Source organism: Tachysurus fulvidraco, chromosome 1 (genome assembly GCF_022655615.1).
Source record: "Tachysurus fulvidraco isolate hzauxx_2018 chromosome 1, HZAU_PFXX_2.0, whole genome shotgun sequence".
Taxonomy (NCBI): Eukaryota; Metazoa; Chordata; class Actinopteri; order Siluriformes; family Bagridae; genus Tachysurus; species Tachysurus fulvidraco.
The window spans coordinates 48,174,919-48,202,808 of record NC_062518.1 but is presented as its reverse complement, the minus strand read 5'-3'; the positions used below and the strand labels follow the sequence as shown (position 1 = coordinate 48,202,808).

At 38.0% G+C, this 27,890-nt stretch overlaps 2 protein-coding genes and 2 long non-coding RNA genes across 4 annotated transcripts in view; 2 read left to right on the top strand and 2 right to left on the bottom strand.

The window, feature by feature from the left end:
• Nucleotides 1-1,875: 1,875 nt before the first annotated feature.
• On the bottom strand, nucleotides 1,876-2,988 carry LOC125138430. Its single transcript, XR_007144449.1, has 2 exons — nucleotides 2,396-2,988; nucleotides 1,876-2,167 (listed from the first exon to the last, which is right to left on the bottom strand). It is a non-coding gene; the product is annotated as an uncharacterized LOC125138430 (long non-coding RNA).
• Nucleotides 2,989-6,761: 3,773 nt separating this feature from the next.
• On the bottom strand, nucleotides 6,762-9,392 carry LOC113649489. The gene is made up of 3 exons (XR_007143548.1): nucleotides 9,336-9,392; nucleotides 8,043-8,116; nucleotides 6,762-6,905 (listed from the first exon to the last, which is right to left on the bottom strand). It is a non-coding gene; the product is annotated as an uncharacterized LOC113649489 (long non-coding RNA).
• Nucleotides 9,393-10,672: 1,280 nt separating this feature from the next.
• The window catches only part of LOC113649470, a 58,700-nt gene continuing 41,482 nt past the window's right edge, over nucleotides 10,673-27,890 (top strand). Inside the window, exons 1-3 of the mRNA XM_047809897.1 lie at nucleotides 10,673-10,843; nucleotides 11,917-12,132; nucleotides 21,782-21,796. Of these exons, the coding sequence (XP_047665853.1) occupies nucleotides 12,063-12,132; nucleotides 21,782-21,796 (85 nt within the window). The 5' untranslated portion in view covers nucleotides 10,673-10,843; nucleotides 11,917-12,062. The remainder of the gene's footprint in view (nucleotides 10,844-11,916; nucleotides 12,133-21,781; nucleotides 21,797-27,890) is intronic.
• Nucleotides 14,014-18,049, top strand: LOC125138386. The gene is made up of 6 exons (XM_047809898.1): nucleotides 14,014-14,304; nucleotides 14,406-14,699; nucleotides 16,349-16,639; nucleotides 16,741-17,034; nucleotides 17,371-17,486; nucleotides 17,835-18,049. The coding sequence occupies exons 2-6, from the start codon at nucleotides 14,657-14,659 to the stop codon at nucleotides 17,955-17,957; spliced, it is 867 nt and encodes a 288-aa protein (XP_047665854.1). The 5' UTR covers nucleotides 14,014-14,304; nucleotides 14,406-14,656; the 3' UTR covers nucleotides 17,958-18,049.

Sequence of the window (27,890 nt, the reverse complement as noted above, 5' to 3'; positions counted from 1 at the left end):
TAATTCTTGATTAGCAAGCTAGAGATTAGAGGCTGTAATTATGTTTACACAGTAACAGGGTGAATACTAAAACAATCATAACTGTTATATAAGAGCAGAACATCGCTCCATCACTCCTGCACCTTACAGTTTCACAGAAAAATCAATGTTCTGCAGTATTGAAGTATTGAAACTATTCTGGTAGCCCAAGAGCACTATAGCAATACACTTTTTAGTGGTTTGTCTTCTAATTGTTACACATTTCTATCTTATAGATCTAGATCTAAATTTCCCCAAACACCAAGTTCCTTTCCTCATGCAGCCTACAGCAGGCACACAAGTTAAAACAAGACATTTGCTGCTGTAACGTTAATTTTTAGCACATCCACCAAATGCTATGGTGCTTCCTAATCACCAGCTGTACGTCAAAGGCTAGAAATACAAATTCCACTAATGCACCTTTATGTTCCTAAGGTACAGTGATAGACTGACCAACACAATGGAATTTGAAGAGATGCAGTGTTTCCTGAGGTTTGCCGACTTTTACTGGTGCTTTCTCAGGGGTTTCAGCTTTACTGCCCTCACTCTCATGGTTCTGTTGCAGAGAGATGTGCCTAGCTTGGAATCCAGAGGGAGATCATGATAACAAATATATAAAGAGAGCATTTACCATGACTCAATGCTAAAACTCTATGACCTGACCTGGATTTCATCGCAGATATGGATGCTTCTGAAACCAGAGTGAGGCAGTGTTAATGCAGGGATTTTGGGAGAGGCCCAAGCTGCACCAGGTGGACTTTTTCTCTTGTAAGCTGCCCTCTGGAAAGCAGAAGTACAATGTGAGGATATGGAGATGTTTATGTTTTAGCTGGCTCTTAAAGAGTGAAGACCCTGGAGCACCTCTACCCTAGGCAAGCAAGCTGGTCCCTGTTCACACACACACACACACACACACACACACACATACACACATACACACACACATTAATGATGTAACGTGACTACTGTCATATATTTTATATGATTAAAATACCCTCAATACACAATATTAGCTCTCAAATTTGAGATTCATTTTGTTTATCAGTTCTTCCTTTAGAGATGGAGCACTGTTAAATATCTAACTAATCAATAAAGTGTAATAAATTATAAATAAATGTGAATAAATTTTCAGTGGTCTTAATGTAGGTCTTTGGCTGGCAGGCCCAGTAAAAGGTAGTTAACTAAAAATCTTAGCTGCTGTCATTACTTCTTTTTGTTTGTTTCTGTGTTGTGTTTAGGATCTAGGATCCTTTTTGTTTTCTGATTGTATTGAGATTAGTTTATGTATGTGGGAATGTTATAGAGATACTATAACAGTATATATCTTTAGAATGCTGCAGGAATGGTTTTCCACATGGACACATTCCCATTTAAAATGTTTCCTCATATTGAGAATTGAGAGTTGTCAGTCACTGAGCCCATAAAATGTTTCAAATGCATGATGTCAGAAGTCATAGTCATTTTCACTGCATGGGACCAACACTTGAGGGCGCTGCTGCTCAGGAAGTAGAGAGTACACACACACACACACACACATACACACACATACACACGCACACGCACACCGAGACACACACGCGCGCCCGCAGGTGATGAGAAGTGAGTCTCATTGAATCAGTACATTGGACTCATGAAGTATATAAAAGTATACATAAATATTATGTAGGGATTGGGGGGAGAATTATATGCTTTTTTGTTATTATTTTATTATTATTTCTATTTTTATCAGTTGACAACTCAAAAAGCTTTTCTTTCTCTTTAATTTCTATAATCAATTTATTTTCCATTTATATTTATATTTCAGTCAGTCTGTGATAATGATGTGAACTTCTGCATTAATCAAACCACACCTTACAATACAGTGATTATTTATTTATTTATTTATTATTCACTGGTAAGATATATAGTATATGTAGTCAACAGAATAAATCACATTATGTTTAAATATATATATTTAAAAAAAAAAAGCTTTATTCCTCCTGTCTCCCTGTGTAAAAAGTGCATATTCATTAATGGAGAGAGGATTTAAACACTCGCTGTAGGTTTGTTCAGACTGTTAAACAGACGCTGGTCAAGTTTACTCATGTGATTCTTCACCCACTTGAAGCTGGGATCTGCACACACATGAAGACGGTCCTGTATAGTAAAGCTGTAGAGGAGAGAGAAGATTTACATCAGTGTGAAACTGTAATAAAATCAGACACTCTGACACGCCCCAAACCTCCAAGATAATATAAAGTTAGATTCATATATAAGATTTATAAGTTAGATTCAGTACCAAGTTCAATTCTATTACACATAAACATAAAGAATTAATAGACTTGAAAATATTAACTTTTATTATTCATTAAAAATAAACAAGGGACTGAACACTTACATGACTCCAGGATTTGTACACCGAATATCTGTTACTTCATACTTTGTAATGAATGTTACACGGATTGGTTGTATCTGAAATTTGAAACAGCACTGATCTGGTCCATCTGCATCTGTGTGAAAACATTTCTACATTTAGTTCTGTGATTAAATGTTCAATAAGAAAATATTAGACACTTTTATATCTAGTATCAGATGCAGATTATTGTAGCTATTAAACTGTATTATGTCACAGTTGAGTTCTGGACTCTGATTGGTCAGAAGGTGTTGATAAATTCTCTATAACAGCAGCTCTGACTGTAGTGCAGGTTTATATTAATGCACTCGCTCTGATACCTTATCGTTTCTATAGTAACGGCACATTCACAGGGATTCGTATGGCAGACACATCACATAAACAGATGTAAAAACCTGTGTGATCACTGATGTAGTGAAGTTTTCTCTAAGGAGACTTGTATCTATCATTTTAACATCTTCAGGACAGAGAAGTTTACACATAAAGCGAGAATAAAGAGAGACTTATGAGGAACAACTGTTTATAGCAGTGAGACCAGTAATAAAAATATTTAATGAACCTGTTTCTGTGACATTAAATGTAACTGTAAACAGATAAAACATATTAATTCTTCTTTAATAAATAAATATTGTAACTGTGTTATAAAACACTTGTGGACGTTCTACTCTTTACCTGGGACCCAAAAGATCCTTGAAAGGTGTAGATGAAGACTTTTCCTTCCTGATCCTTCTCATTATACATCGGAGCAGAAACAAGTAGGAGGTCTGTGATGTTGTCCAAATTCAAGTCCACAACACATAACTCAGCACCATAATAGGCACCAATTTGAGGCTGAAAAAATGGTGACAGGGTCTAAATTTCATCTAAGACTGGGAAATACACAGTTCACATTGCTAGGCCTAGGACTGAACAGTGTGTGCTGGAGCTGTGAGATGCATCTCAATGCAGCATTTTTTACTGCTATTACTAGATGAATAAAATTACCTCGGGAGAATCCAGTGCCTGAAAGACATTGCCTCCATTGTATATGATCACTGCCCCCATGTGCTTATCTCTTGGAGCTCCCTGAATGATGTAGAATTGCTTAAAGGTTTGTGCTACCACCATGGAATAACCTTTGAACACAGAACAAGCAGGTAGGAGTTTTGCTTGGTCATGTTACATGTTTGCTCACAGTCTGATCCCTAACTTATATTCTAGCATTAGGCAGTATTCAGAGGTTCAATTCAAACATATTATTCGGTATACAGAAAATGTAGTTGGAACAGCTACTGTATCCAAACTCCTGTAATTTCTTTCCTTTTTTTAAAAAAAAAAAGAAAAAAGGTAGCAAGTAATTCACCAAGTAGTGCTACAAGTTATAAACAAATCGGGTTATTGACTCCTGGTTAACATCTCGGCTAGGTTTCATTAAAACATTCAGCCTTTTTTTTCTCATTGAAACATTCTCTAATTAACTAAGTGTTTCCAGAAGCCCTTCGTACTGAATATAGTACATAAAAATATTGAGTTAATTGATTGATTGCCTTCAACTTAGCAGATTCGACGATGAACTACCTTCAACTCGTTTGTTAAATCTCTTATATTAATAAGTAATGAATAATTATTTTATAAAATGGACTTTTTACATAATCAGACAGGAGAAACAAAGCTTTTAGTTATAAACTTAAATATAATCTGATTTATTCTACAGACTGTTAACATGAATTCATTTACTTTTTATTGACATTTCTCTGCTTTAAAAGAAAATCATGTTGGTTACATTTAAACATTTAACAAGTTTATGTACAACATTAATATATTAATATATGTAACATACACACATATGTCTGATCAGTGTGTTTGTGTTTTCTCCCATGTGTGACTTCCTGTTCTGCTGCAAAATTGATTTAATTGTTTTTTGGTTTTAAAATGACTGTTTATAAGTGTGTTGGCTTTGTAGAAGCCATCATAATTATAATTATATTGCTTTGTAGAAGCAACATGGACATGTGACATATCAAAACACTCAGCACATTGAGGGGAACTGCCCCACGGGTATTCTGGCCACGTCACGTGACGTCACGTGTAGCCCCGCCCCCAAAACAAGCGAAATCAAAAATTTGCACAACATGGACATGTGACATATCAAAACACTCAGCACAATGAGGGGAACTGCCCCACGGGTATTCTGGCCACGTCACGTGACGTCACGTGTAGCCCCGCCCCCAAAACAAGCGAAATCAAAAATTTGCACAACATGGACATGTGACATATCAAAACACTCAGCACAATGAGGGGAACTGCCCCACGGGTATTCTGGTCACGTCACGTGACGTCACGTGTAGCCCCGCCCGCAAAACAAGCTAAATCAAAAATTTGCACAACATGGACATGTGACATATCAAAACACTCAGCACAATGAGGGGAACTGCCCCACGGGTATTCTGGTCACGTCACGTGACGTCACGTGTAGCCCCGCCCCCAAAACAAGCGAAATCAAAAATTTGCACAACATGGACATGTGACATATCAAAACACTCAGCACAATGAGGGGAACTGCCCCACAGGTATTCTGGCCACGTCACGTGACGTGACGACACGTGACGACACGTGAAAATTAAAAATTTGCACAACATGGACATGTGACATATCAAAACACTCAGCACAATGAGGGGAACTGCCCCACGGGTATTCTGGTCACGTCACTTGACGTCACGTGTAGCCCCGCCCCCAAAATAAGCGAAATCAAAAACTTGCACAACATGGACATGTGACATATCAAAACACTCAGCACAATGAGGGGAACTGCCCCACGGGTATTCTGGTCACGTCACTTGACGTCACGTGTAGCCCCGCCCCCAAAATAAGCGAAATCAAAAACTTGCACAACATGGACATGTGACATATCAAAACACTCAGCACAATGAGGGGAACTGCCCCATGGGTATTCTGGTCACGTCACGTGACGTCACGTGTATCCCCGCCCCGAAAACAAGCGAAATCAAAAACTTGCACAACATGGACATGTGACATATCAAAACACTAAGCACAATGAGGGGAACTGCCCCACGGGTACAGTAGCTTTCACAATCTTTCTGTCCACTCACCTCCAATATGCACCGGCCTTTGCGAATACTTGCACCGTCAAAGCCAACATCAAAGTTTGTCACGACGAACTTTACAAATCTAGTTCCTGATTTTTTTCTCTCTTACTAGTGATTTGAATTGTCACAAAATAGTAGAAGAATGAAGGTCAATAAATAATCAGCGTATTATGAGATGTGTTTGTGGTTTATGAACACAGTGGTCAATATGTTATAGCTGCATTATAACAACCCCAAAGAGCCCCATCTGCCCCGGCCCTCGCAAACATATTTAACATAAATTATAACTAGTTGCCAAATAGTACAAACACACATTTACAAATAACATTTACATTGCTCTACAAATAAGTGCTAAGAAGGTACATTTATGCCTTATGACATTCTATGATTTATATATATATATATATATATATATATATATATATATATATATATATATATACGTAAATGTTATATAAATGTTATATATAAAGACATGAACATTTAATCCTGAACAATTTTACAGTTACAGCAGCAAATATTATAGTGTCTTACATTGGCACCGCCTGATTCATCCATCCATCCATCCAGCTTCATGTTTTTTCTCACCTTTTATTTTCTTGTAATTTTTTTTCATTACTCTTCTGTTAAAATAATATTGGTTTGTCTGTTTCTGTCTTTTTTCTTCTGAGCCACTAACCATCAATCCATCTATCCATCCATCCATCAATCTATTCAAATATCTAACTATCCAATCATCCATCCATCAATCCCTCTATTCATTCATCCAGTTCTCTGCATGTCCATCCATCCATCCATCCATCCATCCATCCACCCATCCATCCAGCTGCATGTTCTTCATCACCCCGTCATTTCTTTGTTATTTTCTCTTCTGTTCAAAAAATATCTGTTTGACTGTTTCTGTCTTTTTTTCTTCTGACCCAGTATTTCCATTTATCAATTCATCCATTAATCCATCCATCCATCCATCCATCCATCCATCCATCCATCCAAATATCTAACCATCCAATCAACCATCCATCGTTCCATCTATTCAATCATCCAAGTTTTCATCCTCATATCATATCAGGGAGTTTTTCCTTGTCACCCTCACCTCTGGCTTGCTCATTAGCGATAGCGATAGATGTTAGAGATATATAGTAACTTCATTTTAAACTTTAATAGTTTGAGACTTTGAGACAATGTGAATTGTTAAAACCACTATACAAATAAATGTAATTGAATTGAATAAACATACAGAGTATTCTAACCAGGGATGGATCGCATACCTCTCACCCTTAAATATCCTCTATCACTCACATTGAAGTGTCTTTGAGGAATGCTTTAGTTAAGGTCACACAGGAGCTTCACCCCTGGACTAACTTCCTGATCAGCAACTCCAACTTCTAGCTGCCAGGCGGATCCCTCAGCTAAATAAAATAAATAAATAAATAAATAAAATAAAATATAATATATATATATATATTTCTTGTTTTTTTTAAACAAATATTAAAAAAAAAAAATCACTGAATTATGAGACGTGTTTTTGGTTTATGCAGCAGATCACATCAACATTTCTCTGTATATAATTTACATATACATATAGATAGAAAAATATGATTCTAGAAATTAAAGAGAACTAAAAACAGAATGTAAATTAAATTGATGATAGAATGAGTTTCCTGTGGTGTTTTTCTGTGCAACATGCAAATAAGCCAAAGAAGAAAATTTACATTTTATTTCTAATTTATATTAATGGCATGTGATTATTTTTTATAAAAGAGAAAGAGAGAAAAGGAACAAACAGAAGGGTGTAGAGTCTAATGATAATGTGTAAGATTTAATAAATAGTTTTGGCCACAGTTCACACACAACAATCACCAGTCATTATATCACAAAGTGTCCGTTTTAGAGAAAATGAAAGAATCGACCTATTTGTGAGCTTCATGAGAAGAAATGAACTGATTCGATTAAAAGACACAGAATTCCCATCATGTGTGTATTCTCTATACTTCCTGAGCAGCAGCGCCCTCAAGTGGTGGTTCCATGCAGTAAAAATGACCGCTGACGCTGTGGTTATGAAAAACTTTGTTGTCTCCTCCACCAGAAGGAGCCATTGCCCGAGTTTTTCCACACTTCTGTGTCAAAGGACACTTCCGGGATTTAGGGATATTAAACCACACGACCACCAGCTTCAGCACAAACAATTTTTTTTTCCATTGTGTTTCTTACTGATTTTGTCATTAAATAAATCTGCTAATGGATCCCACTCCTAGTATATTAGTATCTGTGGTGGTATATGTGATATAATCAGGTTACTGCTATAATACGATGTGTGTATTTGTCCACTAGATGGCAATAGAGTATGGAGTATGTGGGGATGCGTGGGTACTGAAGAAGTCGTTGTAGCCTCGTGCAAGCTGAGCAGTGAATGTAGCCATAGCATGTTCCTGTCCGTTTCTTAATATGTATATATATATATCTGATGTTAATAAAGAAAAGACATTAAGACATCTCAGAGGCTTTATTAAAACATCACAGTATAGTGCTAGTATAGTGTACAGTACCATATTTAGATCCTGGAACACCACCACACCAGCCCAGGTCTTATCCCCACACCCAAGGCTTGGTAATTAACAATCTAAGGGAAAGAGACAGGCATGGGTTTGGGGCACAGGCTTCAGGGAAATTACCACTGTTTACATCGTATAGGGAAGAGGGAGGTCAGAAGGGAAGAAAGAAAGCACAAAAGCTTTACAGAAAAGAGGAAGAGAGGCTGATCTTGCTTTTCCAGGATGCGGTCACTCTGTTGCAATATCATCTACTTCAGAGCCAGAATATTCCAGCCAGTTTGCAACCAGCAGCTACATTAGTTTACACGGTAGTCCAGTATAGAGTATTCTGTTGTTTACAGCTGTAGGGGAATGTAGTCTGCATTTGTGTATCGTCCAATCAGCAGTAAGACTTCCATTTGCAAACTCTGAAATGTCATTGTGTTTTATGATTTGTTATTTTGTTTTTGTATTTATTTTGTTTTCTGATATGTTATTTGATTTTCTGAATGTTCGGTGTGTATTCTAATTTGTTATTGTGTTTTGCATTTCTCTGCCACTGTAGTATAGTTTTAGTTTATGGTATTTTCTACAATGGTGGTAGGATGTAATAATTGGAGTACCTATAGCGGTGTAGTGTAAGCAGTGGAGAACATTTACAATATTTAGCAGATGCCCTTATCCACACCAACTGACATTAATCTCATTTATACAGCTGAACAGTTAAGAGGGTTAGAGTCACTGACCTCGCTCAAGGGTCCAGCAGTTGCAACAAGGTGGTGCTGGGATTTGAACTCATGACATTCTGATCAGAAGTCCAATTACTTCACCAATGAAACTTTTGTTTTTGTTATTTATTTATACTTCCAGTGCATCTATCAGCTTCATATCTACTGACATTTGACTTTGTGCTTATACATATGAACAAAAACAATGTATTCATGAGTACAGACAAAGATCTACACACTTTACAACAACAAATCTTTAAAATATTAATATTTTAATAAAGGGACACTTATTGAAATTGAATTATCTTCATTTTATTTTACACTATTAAAAACCTCTTATGGGTCGCCGTGCCGTGCAAAGTCACCACTAGGGGATGACCCAGAAACAAGCTTCAATTCAACTTTAAAGCATCAAATCCTCCAAAAACACGAAAAAACCTATTTACCTAGTAAAGTTTATACTCTCAATATTTTTTTAAGCCCACACACAAAGCACAATATGATTCACAGCCTTCATACAATTAGAAAAAATTTTTGGACAAAACTGACCTAGGTGGCGCTAGACCGGTTTTTCCCTTACCTTTAGACGCGTCTCTTTCTTCACTGGGGTAATATATTCCAACACAAATAATCCACAAAAATCCACACAGGTCCAAGGAATTGAAATCTGTAAGCCTTTTAATCCAAAATGCTCTGGTCGCGCCGCAAATATTCCGTTAGTGTTCTGAAAACTGGAAACAGAAGTGCGCCATCATCTCGTTTTGCCGCTCTAACTTCTCATTGGGATATTCAAAAATTCAAAGTCTACGTCATTTATAGCCCAGGTCCTAACGAATCAAATAAGCCCTCATTTGAGCCAATCGGTGCTTGTATGGCAGAGATAGACGGCTGAGAAGCCAATGGTGGCATGACCTCATTTTTGGGAACCCGCCTTTGACTGACAATTACTCCTTCCAATAGCAGTGAAATGGGCTGGGACCTATACAGCCGTTTAGCCAATAAGCAGACGATTCCAACGCTATGCGGCATGCGTATGTTCTTTGACTGTGTCTGCGTGAACTGGATGCGCAAAGGAATTCTTGCGTAATCCCTGACCTTTTGTCCCTCTCACAGCTCAGGGTGTCAAGTTACAGGCCTGTTTTCACACCAGAGTGATAGAGAGAGAGTCTAGGCTTATTTATGGCTTGTCAGACTGAGCCTGCAGCCTTTTATTTCAAAGTTATATAGTAAACAAGTACACAAAAACGCTGCACCCGATGACCATGGCCGTAGAAAAATATTCATATAAAATCCATTTTTGGGTCTTTTGACTTGAAATTTTTTTTGGTGAAAGCCAAGACATGTGGCTATGACTCTCAGTTGTTGTTTTGTCCCTAACATGTTCCAGAAAAATAAGATTAATCAGTTTATCAGGTAAACAACCCAGGCGGAAATGAAAACCTGCATTCAAACCCCTGTAACTTTGTGAATCTGAAACTAGTTTCTGAAACTAGAGAATCTCTTCTTTCAAATGAGACCAGACTCACCCCTGTGTGTCAAAGTATGTGGGAGCTGTACCACTTTTTGTTGGGCAAGTCATAAAGGCGGAGATCCTTAAGAGGGTAGAGTGAGATATCTTTGGTTACAGTGTTTTAAACAATCGGTTTCTCCCTCATTTTCGGGGAAAACCACAGCTGGGTTTCTTGTGATTGAGAGGTTTTTCATCACCTAGAAACCCAAACTACACTCTCTCACTCTTCTTGACATCTTAAACTGAGGAATGAAATGAAATCTCTGTAGCTGGTGAGATTTATTTTCTTTCTTTTCCTGTATTATCTTCTTGAGTTATGCCCTTTCCAATATTTTATTTTTTGGTTTACATGTCATTGTATAAGAAGAGTTTTAGCTCCACTTGTTGTTCTTGGTTTATGAGAGTACATTATTAAAGTTCTGGAACCTATCTTGGGGTATTTTGTCGAGTGGGAGTACCATTGCTGCAGCACTTCCTGTGTTCAGGGTTCATGTGTCAGTCTCAGACTGTGAGTACTGTACACACTGAGGGTTAATGACCCTGTGGATGTACTGTGGCTCTCCCCTCGAGTAACTTGGGTAAGTTTATTCCTGATCTTTACAATGATATTTTATTACTGGTTACATGAAATAAGCTGTTTGTAGTGTTTAACTGTGTTGTCTGCTGATGTTTAGTGTTTGGCTGAAGGCTACAGTTTGTCTGGTCAGAACAATAATGTCTCAAAGTGAAACTGTTTCAATTCTACATCACTTCATTTATTGGTTTTGTATAGAAATGTGGTTCTGTAAATATACAATACAGATATACATACAGAGAAAACACAAGACAATATTATTACAGACTGAGAGAGAGAGAGAGAGAGAGAGAGAGAGAGAGAGAGAGAGAGAGAGAGAGAGAGAGAGAGAGTTTGTCATTACTTCATTAATACTTTTTTTTATTATACAAAATACTGATCCGTTGAGATAAATGTAACATCACAAACTCTGTCTAAACTACTTGTGTAAACTGGAATATGGACGTTAAAGCTGTTCATGAACCGACCACATGATCTTGGTTTCTGCGCACATCCTGCTGACAGGGTAAACATCTCTAGTGCGCATGCGTACTGCGTGACTTGAGATGAGTGTAATATAGCATGAACAACATTACATATAAATATCAGTGAAATCGATAGTTCTTTAAATCATTCAGCAGAAGTTGACGGTAGACAGGCAGAAATAATATATACCTACAGTGTGATTTTACCTGTTTACCTCTAACTCACGTGGAACCTTATGGAATAGTCCATCTGTCACCGAAAGGAGGGGGTAAGACTGGAAGAGACCATGTTTAGAAAGGGGAGGGAGATAAAAGACTGGAGATTTCGTGATGTAGATATGAAATAGAGCTGAAAAGATATTTGTTGTGTTTCATTTCGTCTGATTTATAACATGGAAATAGAGATACACATAAATGTGACTGATGTTAATTATATTATTATAGAACAGTGTATTATAGAAATCTCTTACATATGATCTATATTACAGATAACTGTTAATATTATATAGATGATGTAAATATTATTGTGTATAAGTATGATATGTAACTTACTGTTCCCATAGAGGGGGAAGTCATTGCCTCCTGATGCACTGATGATATTCCTCTGTTTCAGAAAGGAAAAGAACTGGATCTCATCGTGTAGTGAAACCTGATACATCTGCATCAATACCATTCTGTTCCTCCTCTTCCTCCTCCTCCTCCTCATCATCTTCATCATCATCATCATCATCATCATCATCATCATCATCATCATCAGTCATGAGCTCTCGTTCTCTCCTGATGGTTCTGCTGGTTCTCGCCTGCCTTCAGTCCTTCACAATGGCCAACAGTAAGATAAAGTTGATTATTATTATTATTATTATTATTATTATTATTATTATTATTATTATTATTATTATTATTATTATTATTAAACCCCAGGTTTATACTGATGCTGAATTTCCTAAAAAGCTGATGAGGTTTCTGTAAATAAGCAGCATTAATAAACCACTGTGTGTTTGTCACACTGTTACAGTAAAATACTGAGTGATGTGGTGGTGTGATGAAGCAGTGAACAACTGTGACATAATACAGTTTAATAGCTACAATAATCTGCATCTGATACTAGATATAAAAGTGTCTAATATTTTCTTATTGAACATTTAATCACAGAACTAAATGTAGAAATGTTTTCATACAGAGGGAAATGGACCAGATCAGTGCTGTACCAGCTTTCTGACACAACGAATCCCTGTAAGAGTCATTACAGAGTATGAAGTAACAGATATTCAGTGTCGAAAACCTGGAGTCATGTAAGTGTTCAGTCCCTTGTTTATTTTTAATGAATAATAAAGTTAATATTTTCATGTCTATTAATTCTTTATGTTTATGTGTAATAGAATTGAACTTGGTACTGAATCTAACTTATAAATCTTATATATGAATCTAACTTTATATTATCTTGGAGGTTTGGGGCGTGTCAGAGTGTCTGATTTTCTGATTTTATTACAGTTTCACACTGATGTAAATCTTCTCTCTCCTCTACAGCTTTACTCTACAGGACGGTCGTCATGTGTGTGCAAATCCCCAAGACATGTGGGTGAGGCATCACATGAACAAACTGGACCAGCGTCTGTTTAACAGTCTGAACAAACCTGAAGGTGAGTGAATCTGTATCCATTAATAACAAAGTATTATTTATTTTGTACATACTTAATTCCTAACTTTTTTAAAATATTTTTTTCTTTCTTTATTTTACCATTAGATACATAATGTAATATAATACAATAACATGCATGTTTCTTTTTTTTCTTTTTATAAAAATTAAGTTCTGCATATTTAAAGCAGGTTAAGGAACTATTTGTATGTTTTTCCATTCATTTAGAAGCCCTTATCCATGACAATGTATTTAATGTTGTACTCATAAAACATTGAGTCTTGAAGTTGTGATCTTTAGGAGGTCTTCCAGAGGGGCATTCAGAACTGCAACCTCCTCTGATTCACTCAGATAAGGATGAACCCAGCAGTACCGTTTTTTTTTTTTTTTTTTTTTTTTTTGCACAGGCCTGTGTAATGATCCAATGGCCCAATTGTTTGTTCAACAGTAAAAATTGCAAATTTTACCTCTTCTCAGTGGAAGAAACCATAAACAAGAATGCATGTTTTTTTTTTATGTCATGGCCATGCAATGAATAAACATGGTTATAACGACAGTCAATGTGGAAAAACAGCCCTGATACGTAAATGAGGGAGAAATAATAAATCTAAAGCTACACAAAAACTAACAATGCATAAAAGCCAGTGTTATTAGTCATCTTTAACATTTCCAAGACTGTAATAAAAGGAAAAAAAATCCAGTTCACTTTTTTATGTTAAAAATAAATAATTGTGTATTTTTATGCAAATTTGTAAATACATATTCAGAAATTTTGATTAGAACTGAATGTTTAACAGATTTTTGCAAAAAAAATAAAAAGTATGTATTTTTATATTAGTTTAGTTCATGAACATCACTGGTAGTGTTTTTAAAATGTCCACAAGGGTTAAGATCATTACCACCTTCATTTTATATTTATCTCAGTTTTATTCCACTTTTTGTCTATTTTTATAAGAATCTTAACTTTATTGCATAAAAAGCATGTGTTTGTGACAAAATGTCCTAGATGATTTTAAAATATTATATGTACATGTATAGATTTATATTTTCTGTTCATCTGCTTTTCTCTTTCAGTTCCTGCTTCAGCTGTCACTACTGTAGAGGTGAAGATTAATCAGACTGCTGCTCTGCCCTGTAATCGGAGATGTTCTCATCAGGCCACATGGATCAATGACCAAAGTTATATAGTGGCTCGGTGTGATCAGACATCCTGCTGGTCAGAAGAAGGATTTTAAATCTCCCATAATCAGTATTTGAAGGGAGATCTGACCCTCATCATCACTGTAGCTGATGACAGTAAGAGGAACATATACACGTGTCAGTGTGATGACAGAGACGTTAATTATTTTCATCTCCGCATCAAGTGTAAGTGTCTTTACTGCTCTATAGTTTATAAACTCTGATTTAGGTTTAATGTGTTATATTTACATCCAGTTAAAATACAGTCTGGTGTTTTTTCTCCTCAGCCTTCAATTCATCAGTTCAGGTGAATCCTGGTGAAGATCTACAGCTGAATTTACACTTAACAGACCAAGTGGAGGTGATCTTTAAACACAGAGATTCAGCAGATCCACATGGTGTACAGATCTGCAGTGTGTATAAAAGCTTACTAAACTGTACAGCTGAATACACACAGAGAACATCACTCACTAACACACTTCTTACACTGAGAGGTGTAAAGAGGACTGATGATGGAGATTACATCATCAGAGACACGATGAATAACAACATCCTTCATACTTACACAGCAACAGTAAGAGGTACGTATTCAGTGTGATTTGTGTCAGTGTGTAAAATTCAACAGTCTGATATTGGTCAGAAATCATCATGAACATTCAGTTAATATAATAAAATAAAACTTAAAGTTGCTCTGAAACTTGTCCGTATGAGAACCTGTCATTAAATTCCACATTTTCTATGCACAGGTTTGTTTACTAGTAAATAAATTCTCCTGCAGATGATTTACGAATAAATAAATGTTTAAAACTAACACTGTAAATTGACCAGCGTCTGTTTAACAGTCTGAACAAACCTGAAGGTGAGTGAATCTGTATCCATTAATAACAAAGTATTATTTATTTTGTACATACTTAATTTCTAAATCTTTTTTAAAATACTTTTTTCTTTATTTATTTTACCATTATAATATAATACAATAACATGCATGTTTCTTTTTTTTTTTTTTTTTTAGAAAAATAAATTAAGTTCTGCATATTTAAAGCAGGTTAATGAGCTGTTTGTCTGTTTTTTCCATTCATTTAGAAGCCCTTATCCATGACAATGTCTTTAATGTTGTACTCATAAAACATTGAGTCTTGAGGTTGTGATCTTTAGGAGGTCTGTATGCCTTTGTGTTCTGTTGAATATAAACTCTGGGATTTTGTTTAACAGATGTGTTTGTGCCTAATCAATGCAGGTCAGAGCAGCACTTAGTCATTTATCCGCTGTCAGGATGCTGAGCCTAAGGAATGTCAGGAATTTCTATAGTTATATTGTTTTAAAGTGTAAGTTTAGCTGCAGGAAGGATTTATACAGAAATATACTTCCAAGTTGGTCCCGATGCGGTCGTCTGCCATCACAACTGCTCCGACTATGCTTTGTTAATTTTTGTTTATGGAAAGTTCCAGAGGGGCATTCAGAACTGTAACCTCCTCTGTTTCACTCAGATAAGGATGAACCCAGCAGTACCAGTATTTTTTTTTTCCTTCACAGGCCTGTGTAATGATCCAGTGGCCCAATTTTTTGTTAACAGTAAAAATTGCAAATTTTACCTCTTCTCAGTAGAAGAAACCATAAATAAGTAAGAATGCATGTTTTTTTTTATGTCATGGCCATGCAATGAATAAACATGGTTATAACGACAGTCAATGGGGAAAAACAGCCCTGATACGTAAATGAGGGAGAAATAATAAATCTAAAGCTACACAAAAACTAACAATGCATAAAAGCCAGTGTTATTAGTCATCTTTAAAATTTCCTAGACTGTAATAAAAGGTTAAACAAAAATCGAGTTCACTTTTATATTAAAAATAAATAATTTTGTGTGTATTTTATGCAAATTTGTGACATAAATAATTAATTAGTAAATAAATATTCAGCAATTTTGATTAGAACTGAAGCTGTTTAACAGATTTGTGCAACAAAATAAAAAGTATGTATTTTTATATTAGTTTAGTTCATGAACATCACTGGTAGTGTTTTTAAAATGTCCACAAGGGTTAAGATCATTACCACCTTCATTTTATATTTATCTCAGTTTTATTCCACTTTTTGACTATTTTTATAAGAATCTTAACTTTATTGCATAAAAAGCATGTGTTTGTGACAAAATGTCCTAGATGATTTTAAAATATTATATGTACATGTATAGATTTATATTTTATTCTGTTTATCTGCTTTTCTCTTTCAGTTCCTGCTTCAGCTGTCACTACTGTAGAGGTGAAGATTAATCAGACTGCTGCTCTGCCCTGTAATCGGAGATGTTCTCATCAGGCCACATGGATCAATGACCAAAGTTATATAGTGGCTCGGTGTGATCAGACATCCTGCTGGTCAGAAGAAGGATTTAAAATCTCCCATAATCAGTATTTGAAGGGAGATCTGACCCTCATCATCACTGTAGCTGATGACAGTAAGAGGAACATATACACGTGTCAGTGTGATGGCAAAGACGTTAATTATTTTCATCTCCGCATCGAGTGTAAGTGTCTTTACTGCTCTATAGTTTATAAACTCTGATTTAGGTTTAATGTGTTATATTTACATCCAGTTAAAATACAGTCTGGTGTTTTTTCTCCTCAGCCTTCAATTCATCAGTTCAGGTGAATCCTGGTGAAGATCTACAGCTGAATTTACACTTAACAGACCAAGTGGAGGTGATCTTTAAACACAGAGATTCAGCAGATCCACATGGTGTACAGATCTGCAGTGTGTATAAAAGCTCACTAAACTGTACAGCTGAATTCACACAGAGAACATCACTCAATATCACACATCTTATACTGAGAGGAGTAAAGAGTACTGATGATGGAGTTTACAGTATCAGAGACACGATGAATAACAACATCCTTCATAATTACTCAGTAACAGTAAGAGGTACGTATTCAGTGTGATTTGTGTCAGTGTGTAAAATTCAACAGTCTGATATTAGTCAGAAATCATCGTGAACATTCAGTTAATATAATAAAATAAAACTTAAAGTTGCTCTGAAACTCGACCATATGAGAACCTGTCATTAAATTCTACATTTTCTACACACAGGTTTGTTTACTAGTAAATACATTCCCCTGCAGATGATTTAAAAATAAATAAATGTTTAAAACTAACACTGTAAATGAGGCCCGGTGGGTGTGTTATTGGTGTTCAGTTAATCACACTCACTGGCACATAGTGTGTGTTAAATCACTAATAAACTGTGTGTGTGTTGTACAGATCAGAACAAAATAGTCCTGGTAGTGGTGGTGGTGGTGGTGGTGCTTCTGGTTGCTGTATTGATCGTGTTAATCCTGAACCTGAGGAAAAAATATCACAGTAACCGAAAAGATAATGTAAGTAACAGAGACATACAGCACTGTGACATCAGAGATCACATGACTGTGTTCTGTAATAAACTCCACATCACCCTGAATAAACATCACTCAGTTACTACATGGACACTTCCACAGAACAAATATAATGATCACCTACTGTATAATAACTAAATAAATGTCTTCAAGTCTCACACTGACAACTAAACCCTCTATAGGTTCTTTATAAATAAAGACTGAATTTATCTTCAATTTATCTTAGTTTTATTCATCAGCTTTTGAGGAGATTGAATTTACTGAAATTTAGTATTTACAGCTAATGATTAGGATTAATATATAATGTATATATACATATTATTTCTTCTACAGTATATTGTACAGAGGCCTGGGAATGGAGCAGGAGAACATCAGAGCTCTAATGGCACAACAAATATGAACCTAATGGTGAACCAAAGAATGTTAAGACAGAGTGAGAATGAAAGTGACGAGTAGTAACAGAGGGAAGAAACTTGCAACTACATATGTGGAACAATGAGAGATCAAAAATCAGATGGTTGCACAGGAATAAATGACATGTATCTGGATCAACAGCTTTCTCCGTCCCTTTGTGCTTCACAACAACTGAAGAATATGACCTGACTACAGAATCTGCTTCAATACTCACACCTAGACCTGACTACTGCAGCTTTTTTTTTGGAATCAGACCCTGGTTTAGATGTCCACACCTACACCCCACAACAGGCCTTCAAACTCATGGAATATAGTCTGTCCTTCTCTGGGATCTGCTCAGTCCTGGTTCCTCAGAAGTGGGATGTGTGTCCACTGTGGGAAAATAATTTTAAGTCATTGTTTTATTTCCTTTTAGTTCTAGCATATTTTTGTGGATCATGCTGAAGCCAAATCGAGTTACAATGCTAGTTAAATTCAAACTTTACATTAGTCTTGTGGTTCCTGTATCTCATCAATATGAAAGGAAAGGGCAAGGTAACTCAGGATATCATCTGTCCCTTGGTGACATTTGTCCCATTGTTTAAGGTGGCCAATTGATTCAAAGTCTGAGTCAAGAAGGAATGCCAAGCGTTAGAGGTGAACTCATTCCTATGATAATGAAGGTGTCTGAGAAAGACTGTTGTGTTAATTGGATTAAGGGCAGGTGAAATTCCAGGATCTGGTGTGGGGCTGTTACATCCTTTCATGCACCGGAGGGTTTTGTCTCTATCTGATGGGACTGCCCCCTATAATGTGTATATTTACAATTAATTACAACTTAGTTAGACTTGATGACTACAGCACCCGTGACAGTACACTCTGACTTGAAGACTCATGTTCATCGAGTGTCTACTCAATAATGAATACTGCACAAGGAAATCCAGTGCCTCTTTTCCACCGGAAAGAGGTTTACAACAATAGGTATGTCAGAGTCACCATTCCTTTTCCATGTTAATTATTCTAAACTCATGGCTAATTAATGCATTTTGAATTACAATTTTAGCTTTGACCTGGGGTGCTTCAGAAATAAATGGATTCTTTTAGACTTCAGCTGCAGGTGTCCACAGGAACAACACTGCTCTGAGCAATCTACCTGACCTTGACACTAACTTCAACTTTAAAAGAGGAACAATTAATGCTGCTGTGTAGACTCTATCTCTCTGATAAGACTTGCCAAAATAAGAATTTTATTGTTAGTTCATAAGCTAAAATTTCACTCTTCGAACTGTCTTCGAACTGTTGCCATCTGGTCAACACTACAGAGCCCTGAGCACCAAAACGACCAGACATAGGAACAGTTTCTTCCCTCAGGCAAATCCATCTGATGAACTCTTAACATACACAGAACAAACTCTATTCTTACAATATTTGCAAATACTTACTTATTTATATTTCAATTTGCACATCTATATTTCAATTTGCACATTTATATTTTGATTTGCACATTTTCCCACTGTACATACATAAAAGAAATCTTGAGAGGATCCAGGTATAGAAGGGAACCCATTCTCATTTGGGTGACACTCTACAGTGAAAAGTGTACATTTAAATAATGTCCTTTCTACAACAGTTTATAATAGTGAAACCGGGAGCTCCTAAGGAACTAATGGGTCATTGTAAACTCTGAGTTCAGCACAGACCTGATAAAGACCAGACCATACAGCTGACTGACACATGATTGGTTCAAAAGAATGCATGACAGTCTCCAGGCGGCTTAATACACAACAAACCCATGAGACCTGGCTGATCATGCCGATCAATCCCTGGCAAGGTGACAAGACTCTAGGCAGCGGTAGAACATTAGATTATGTCAGTCAGGATGGAAATGGCCTCTGAGTGTTGCAGTAAGAAAACCGTTCTTCACTCTCAGAAAACTGATACCGGAGGGGGAAAAAGGTGCGGTTCAGCACCACGGACAGTGCCGATGACAACGTGCACAAAGACTTCAGCACCACAATCAGCACCACTGTTATAGCGTGCAAGGCAGGGCGGCCAAATTCCTGGCAAAAACTGCTGCTGTGTCACTCACCATTCGGCTGGGAAACACAGCGGAGAACAAAGCTCAGCAGCCAGAAGAAGGTAAGTGGACAAAACTCTGGAGAACTAATGCACTGTCTTTATTTCTTTCATTTACATACACTGTAAAATATCCAACTTGCAAATTGTTAATTCACTTTAAAATTATAGTTAGGTGGACAAATGTTCGAGCACAGTGTTGAGTTTACTCATAAAAAAGATTTAACTGCATGTTTACTGCAATTTCGTCCAATGAAAATAAACAATTAAATTGGGAAAACGTAATATTTTGATTTCTTAATTCAAGCGTTTCATTTCCTGTCACTGCGCATTAAGTCATTGGTGTTTGGTGATGTTTTTGGCTCAAGGTCTGCATTTAAATTCCCACCAGAGGTATTCAGCTGGGATTAAGCCTTTGCTTTCTGCAGACCAGTCAAGTTCTCCCACACTGACTGAATCGGTAATTTCTTTTTAAATCTTTCCTTACACAAAGCGGCATTGCTATTTTAGAATAGAAAAGGGTCCTGTTCAAACACTTCCTATAAAATTAGAAGCACACAATTCGATCAAATATTATTATATGCTTAAATATTAAGATTTTTATTCATGGAAATTACTAAAGTAGTCAAACCTGTTCATTAGAAGGGGGTGTCCCAATACTTTTGGCAACATGGAGTATATCCAAAAAGTCCAGTCCTTCTAAAACAAATTGTTAAATTTGCTGCAGTTCATATGGCCAATCAAAAATGCAAGTTCTGATTTGTTCATGTTTGTTTTGTTTATTGCTGCAGCATTTTAAGATTGTTATTCTGGCACTTTGAGAACTCCAGCATTTAAAGGCATTACAAGTTTTGATGACTGCAGTAGAACTATATCTGAGTCCAATTTTTACAGTTCATGTTGACAGAAAATGTGTTGCTTGGCAGAATTGTAAAATAAATATTTTTCTGTAAAAATGTCACCTGTCTGCTGAGCACACAACTCAAGAAATACTAAACTCACAATTGTGCATATTTACCCGATCCCCAGCTTTACCCGATTTACCCGATTTTTTTCAGACTGAATGCCGTCAATGTGAGGATTAAAATGAATCAGAAGAAAGGAAATCCCAATTTCATTCTAAAAATACTAAACACCTCTCTTTTTATATGAACACATCATTCCTATCCTATCCACACTTCATTGTCTCCTAGTTAAATATCACATTGATTATAAAACACTATATTTTGTCTATATTTTGTCACTATATTTAGCCATCACATGATTACAAGCATACCTAATATTTCTTTCTCTCTCTTTCTCTGCTAAACAAGCCACAAAGGAGTTCCCAGTGTGACCAACGCTTCTTTCTGTACCTGCCTGATCCATCTTGATCCCCTATAGGACAGGGTTAGTGCTTAGTGGTGAACTCTGCTGTGATAGATCTGCACAGACAGTGCATGACCCATGGGATTAGTTACGGTTCACCTTCAGTCACGGTTGCATTCAGGTTAATTAGGCAGAAAAAATTTAGTTAACAAATAATTTCTAATTTAACCAGCAGAACGTCCACAACTGTTTTATTCTCTTATACCACAACAATATTTATTTATTTGTTTGTTTGTTTGTTTGTTTGTTTGTCATAAAGCAATATGTTTTGTAGTTCTACAGTTACTGTACATTTAATGTCGGTGAAACAAGTTTGTTTGCGGTGAAACAAGTTAGTTTTAGAAACAAGAATAATTTGCATCTGATACTAGATATAAAAGTGTCTAATATTTTATTATAGAACATTTAATCACAGAACTAAATGTAGAAATGTTTTCACACAGATCCAGATGGACCAGATAAGTGCTGTTTGAAATTTTGGACACGACCAATCCCTGTAAGAGTCATTACAGTGTATGAAGTAACAGAGCGTCAGTGTCGAAAACCTGGAGTCATGTAAGTGTTCAGTCCCTTGTTTATTTTTAATTAATAATAAAAGTTAATATTTTCATGTCTATTAGTTCTTTATGTTTATGTGTAATAGAACTGAACTTGGTACTGAATCTAACTTAGAAATCTTATATATGAATCTAACTTTATATTATCTTGGAGGTTTGGGGCGTGTCAGAGTGTCTGATTTTGTTACAGTTTCACACTGATGTAAATCTCCTCTCTCCTCTACAGCTTTACTCTACAGGACGGTCGTCATGTGTGTGCAAATCCTGACTTCAAGTGGGTGAAGCATCACATGAACAAACTGGACCAGCGCATGTTTAACAGCCTGAACAAACCTACAGCGAGTGTTTAAATCCTCTCTTCATTAATGAGTATAAAGAATGAATGAATTCTTTAAGAAAATGCACTTTTTACACAGGGAGACAGGAGGAATAAAGTTTTTTTAAATATATATTTAAACATAATCTGCTTTATTCTGTTCACTGTTTTTTTTTTTCTCTTACCAGTCAATAATAATCAATAAATTATCACTGTATTATAAAGTGTGTTTTTGATTAATGAAGAAGTTCACATCAACATCACAGGAAAAATATAGATGGAAAATGAACTGATAATAGAAAATAAAAATAAAAACTTTTTGAAAAAATCCACCTTTGTTAACCGAAAGAGAAAAAAATTAAATATAATAAAAAAGCACACAATTCTCTCCCACATAATATTACAAATCTTTAAGAAAAAAATGTCAATGAATCATTTAGGGTCCAACGAATCATGAGACCAATGTACTGATTCAATGAGACATTCAATTCTAATCACATACGCACGTGTGTGTGTGTGTGTGTGTGTGTGTGTGTGTGTGTGTGTGTGTGTGTGTGTGTGTGTGTGTGTGTGTGTGTGTGTGTGTGTGTGTGTGTGTGCGGGTGTGTGCGCATGTGTGTGTCTGTGTATACTCTCTATACATACTGAGCAGCAGCGCTCTCAAGTGTTGGTCCCATGCAGTGAAAATGACTGTGACTACTGATATCATGCTTTTGAAATATTTCATGGGCTCAGTGACTGACAACTCAAGGGAATTCTAAAAATGTGGAAACATTTTAAATGGGAATGTGTCCATGTGGAAAACCATTCCTGCAGCATTCTAAAGATATCTGCTGTTATAATAGCTCTCTAATATTCCCAGATTCATAAACTAATCTCACTACAATCAGAAAACAACACGGATCCTAGACAAACACAACACAGAAACAAACAAAAGGAAGTAATGACAGCAGCTAAGATTTTTAGCTAACTACCTTTTACTGGGGCTGCCACCCAAAGACCTACATTAAGACAATTGAAAATTTATTCACATTTATTTATAATTTATTACACTTCATTGATTAGTTAGATATTTAACAGTCCTCCATCTCTAAAGGAAGAACTGATAAAAAAATTAATTTTAAATTTGAAAGCTAATATTGGGTATTAAGCACATAAAATATATGACAGTAAAAGATGCTAAAAGATTCTACATGTTCTTAAACAAAATGCTACTATAATGTTCTTAAAATGTATTTTTGCCCTTAAATAATTACTAATAACATAATAGTTCCTTGCAGATCCTCCACCAGGTCATTAGCCTGGAGGGTAGCCATCAAACTCTGGCAACCGGTTTGGTCTCCAGAGGTCTTTACACATTCTGGGGCTTCCCTAGTGGTATCAGGACCACCCTGATGAGTTTAGACCAGGGATCTGGCAGAGTGTACTATAATGTCACTTAGCATTTTGGTGACATTGAATAGCCTGGTGTTGGGCATCTGGGAATTGCTTGTCCTGCTGTCACTCCAGGTCCTGTTTTGATGTTGAGTTGCGTCAAGTGTCACATCTAAGTTCTGATCCACTGATTCACTCAGATGTTTTTGCTGTAAGGGATGAGGTCTTCTCACTTCTGGAGCAGTACACCCTGGCAGCTCATGGAGAAAACAACAAAGGATGACAAAGGATGACAAAGCAGGGGCAGGTCCAATCTACTTTTTAATATGTTGATGAGGTAAAGTTGAGTATTTTTTTTACCTGTTTATTCACTGTGTATGGGTCATACTGTACCAGCAGTCATCTGCATGTTGTTCCCCAATGTGGTGATTTATGATGGTAGCTGCCTGGTCTATCCATTTTCACATACATGGACATATTCAATTATGGAGCAGAATTGAGATTGCCACACCTCCTAATTTTCCCTAGCCATGTCTAGCAGTCTTCCACCAAAAGGGGTGAATGAATGGGGAATTCAGGCTGTGGATGTCTGTGGAGTTTCAAGGGCTGGAGAAGATCCCAATTTCTCTTTTCCTCCTCCACTTCCCACTGCAATATTCTCAGATGGACCTGATTTGCTTAACCTACAACAATTTACAATTTACAGAGATCATAAGGGTGAAACTTGGTCAGTTAAGAGTCAGTGTGTGTGTGTGTGTGTGTGTGTGTGTGTGTGTGTGTGTGTGTGTGTGTATGTGTGTGTGTGAGTGATACACACACCACGAGCTAGGGTAAGCAAAAACAAAGTGAAGTTTTATTAAAGTCCGTGAACAGATGTATCGTACTTGAGCTGTACGAAGCACCTCCAAGTTGCAGCACACACACACACACACACACACACACACACACACACACACACACACACACACACACACACACACACACACACACACACTGGGGACACAGGGAAAGGAGAGACAGGATCCCAGACTGTTAGAACATACGAGACCAGACAGCAACTTAGTGACTGAGAGTGGCTTATATAGAGTGTGTGTTGATTGATTAATGTGGAGCAGGTGGTGCTGATTAGTACTCAGGGGAATGTGAATGCTGGTGAGTGAGTGAAGGACCTGGTGACTCCGTGACAGTGTGTGAGAACAGGGACCAGCTTGCTTGCCTAGAGTAGAGGTACTCCAGGGTCTTCACGGTCCACTCCTGAGGACCGGGGAACACCAGAGCATCGAGGTGGTTGGCCTCTGGGTCGAGGTGCGGGTCTGCCTGGGTGTGACTCATGGAACTCCCGGAGGAGAATGGGGTCCAGAATATCATCTCGGGGCATCCATGAACGTTCCTCGGGTCCATACCCCTCCAAATCGACGAGATACTGTAGAGCCCCACCTTGATGTCTGGAATCCAGGATCTCCTTCACCGAGTAGATCACGGTGTCTTCTTCTAGGGTAGGTAGGGGGGGTACTTCTTCAGCACCAGGACCTGGGAAAGATGGGAGAGAGACTGGTGAGTGATAAGGTTTAAAGTGAGACACGTGAAAGACTGGATGTATACGATAGGTGCTGGGGAGTTTAAGTTGGAATGCCACCGGATTGATCTCCTTAACGATTTTGAAGGGTCCGATGTACCGAGGATTCAGCTTTTTGCAGGGGAGCTGTAGACGGATGTTCCTCGTGGACAACCATAACTTCTAACCTACTTGGTAACACGGAGTGGATGAACGATGAGTGTCAGCAGCCCTCTTGTGTCTTCTAACGGCTCCCTGCAACTGATGATGCGCCGAGTTCCATACCCTCTCACTCTCACGGAACCAGTGGTCAACAGACGGGACATCCGAAGGCTCATCTTACCAAGGGAAAAAAGGTGGTTGGTAACCGAGTACACACTGGAAAGGCGTTAAGCCAGTAGTTTGCTGTCTCAAGTTTTGTGCATACTTGACCCATGGGAGGTACTGACCCCAGCTGTCCTGGTGGAGCTTACAGAAAGCTTGAAGGAACTTTCCGCCCAACCATTAGACTGGGGATGATATCCGGAGGATAGACTGACGGCCACACCTAGGCGTTTGAAAAAAGCTTTCCAGACTCTGGAGGTAAATTGAGTACCACGGTCAGAGACAATATCTTCAGGAATACCAAAATACATGAATACATGCTCGAAGAGGAGTCCTGCAGTTTCCATAGCTGTGGGGAGGCCCTTGAGGGGGATTAACCTGATAGATCTAGAGAAACGGTCAACCACAATGAAAAAGCAGGTCTTACCCTCAGAGGTAGGCAGGTCTGTTGCGAAATCGATCCCTAAGAGTGACCATGGATGGTTGGGAATGGGAAGAAGATAAAGTTTGCCAGTGGGTAGATGATGAGGTGATTTGATGGTGGCACAGACTGAGCACCCTTACACAAACCTCCTGACATCTTGGGCCATTCTGGGCCACCAGAACTTCCCCTGGAGGAGTGAGAGGGTTCGGCTAATGCCTGGGTGACAAGTGCCAACTGAGGTGTGTACTTGGTTGATGAGGGGCATACATTGAGATGAAGGAATGAACTGAACATTGGCTGGACATTCCGGTGGTGGATGGACAGTATTTGCTCTTTTACATGTCCACTGGATTGGGCTGACGATCATGGAGGATGGAAGGATGGTCTCTGGTTGGTCAGATTCCTCCTCAAGCACGTGGATGCGGGATAAAGCATCAGCTTTCTTGTTCTTCACTCCTGGACGATAGGTGATGGTAAAGTTGAAGCGGGTGAAGAACAGGGCCCATCGAGCTTGACAAGGGTTCAGCCTTTTAGCATCTCGGAGAAATACTAGATTCTTGTGATCAGTGAAAACGATAAATGGGGATTTGGCACCCTCTAACCAGTGTCTCCATTCTTCTAGAGCAAGTTTGATGGCTAGGAGTTCGCGGTTGCCTATGTCATAAATGGCCTCTGCTGGAGTGAACTTGCGGGAGAAGAAGGCGCATGGATGGAGTACCTGGGTATTACTATGAGGCTGTGAAAGAACTGCGCCGACACCTGTAGTGGAGGCGTCGACCTCTACGGTGAAGGGAAGTTTTGGATTGGGATGTATGAGGACCGGAGCATGGGTGAAGGCTTCTTTCAGCTCTTCAAAGGCCTTTGTAGCCAAGGGAGACCAGCTCAATGATTTCGGTTTGCCCCGGAGGAGTGAGGTGAGGGGTGTGACTATGAGGCTGAAGTTCTGGATAAACCGTCTGTAGAAATGTGCAAATCCCAAAAAGCGTTGAAGAAACTGGACGCAGCAGGAGAGGTAGAGGGACGGATGTAGCCTTGTGCAAGAGTCTCTTGAATGTACTCTTCCATGGCCTCTTGTTCGGGAATCGAGAGCAGCTAGATTTTCCAAAACCAGAAGGGTGATGTCCTCCACGTGCAGCGCTCCCACTGTCAACATGGAGTAGGCTTGGAGTGCCCTCGGAACTCTGGTCTTGGGGATCTGCAGTGCGCGACAGAGGTTCGAGAAGATGAAGTTGCTCGCTGAACCGGAGTCGAGGAGATCTGAAACAGACATAGTGTGATGGAGAAAATATATCAACACTTGAATTTGTAAGGGTGAGTGAAGGGGTGGTGCAGATTGGATAACACTCACCGGGTGTCGTGGCAAATGGGGCATGAGGAGACCGTATGCTCCGAAGCTCCACAGTACAGACACAATCCCTGATTAATTCTCCGTTGAAGTTCTGACAGTGAGAGATGCATGGAATTCACCTGCATGGGTGTAGGTTCGGGATGAGTGAACACTGGTCGGCTGAGAGATCTGGGTGGTGAACCTTCCGTCGTTAGACACCCTAGTCGGCGATGATCCGTGCGAATGGACAGTTGAATAAACCTCTCCAATCCCATTTGATCATCATAAGAGACGAGATGTAATTGCACTGATGGATCCAATCCATTACGAAATGCTGTAAATCAATGCCGTTTCATTCCAGCCACTTACAGCTGCTAGGGTGCAAAACTTCAAGGCATAGTCAGTGACTGTCATGTTCCCTTGTTGTAAGTGATACAGCTCATCATGCGCTGAGGAATCAGCATCAGAAATATGAAATACTTCCTTGAAATGAGAGATAAATAAGGCATATGACTGTACCGTCTGGGAGTTCTGTTGCCACAATGAATCTGCCCATTGGAGATTTCCTCGGAGGTGTGGGATGATGAAGGCTATTTTAGAGCGCTCGGTGGGATATTTTTGAGGTTGCATCTCGAACACTAGAGAACACTGATGCAGAAATCTGTGCAATTCTCC

What these genes read in the sequence shown, in the direction of transcription:
- LOC125138386 (XM_047809898.1), top strand. Translation starts at nt 14,657, where the DNA reads ATGAATAACAACATCCTTCATACTTACACAGCAACAGTAAGAG. An exon ending in TTTTCATCTCCGCATCGAGT is followed by an intron (nt 16,640 to 16,740) that starts GTAAGTGTCTTT and finishes TTTTCTCCTCAG; the next exon opens with CCTTCAATTCATCAGTTCAG. An exon ending in ACAGTAACCGAAAAGATAAT is followed by an intron (nt 17,487 to 17,834) that starts GTAAGTAACAGA and finishes TTTCTTCTACAG; the next exon opens with TATATTGTACAGAGGCCTGG.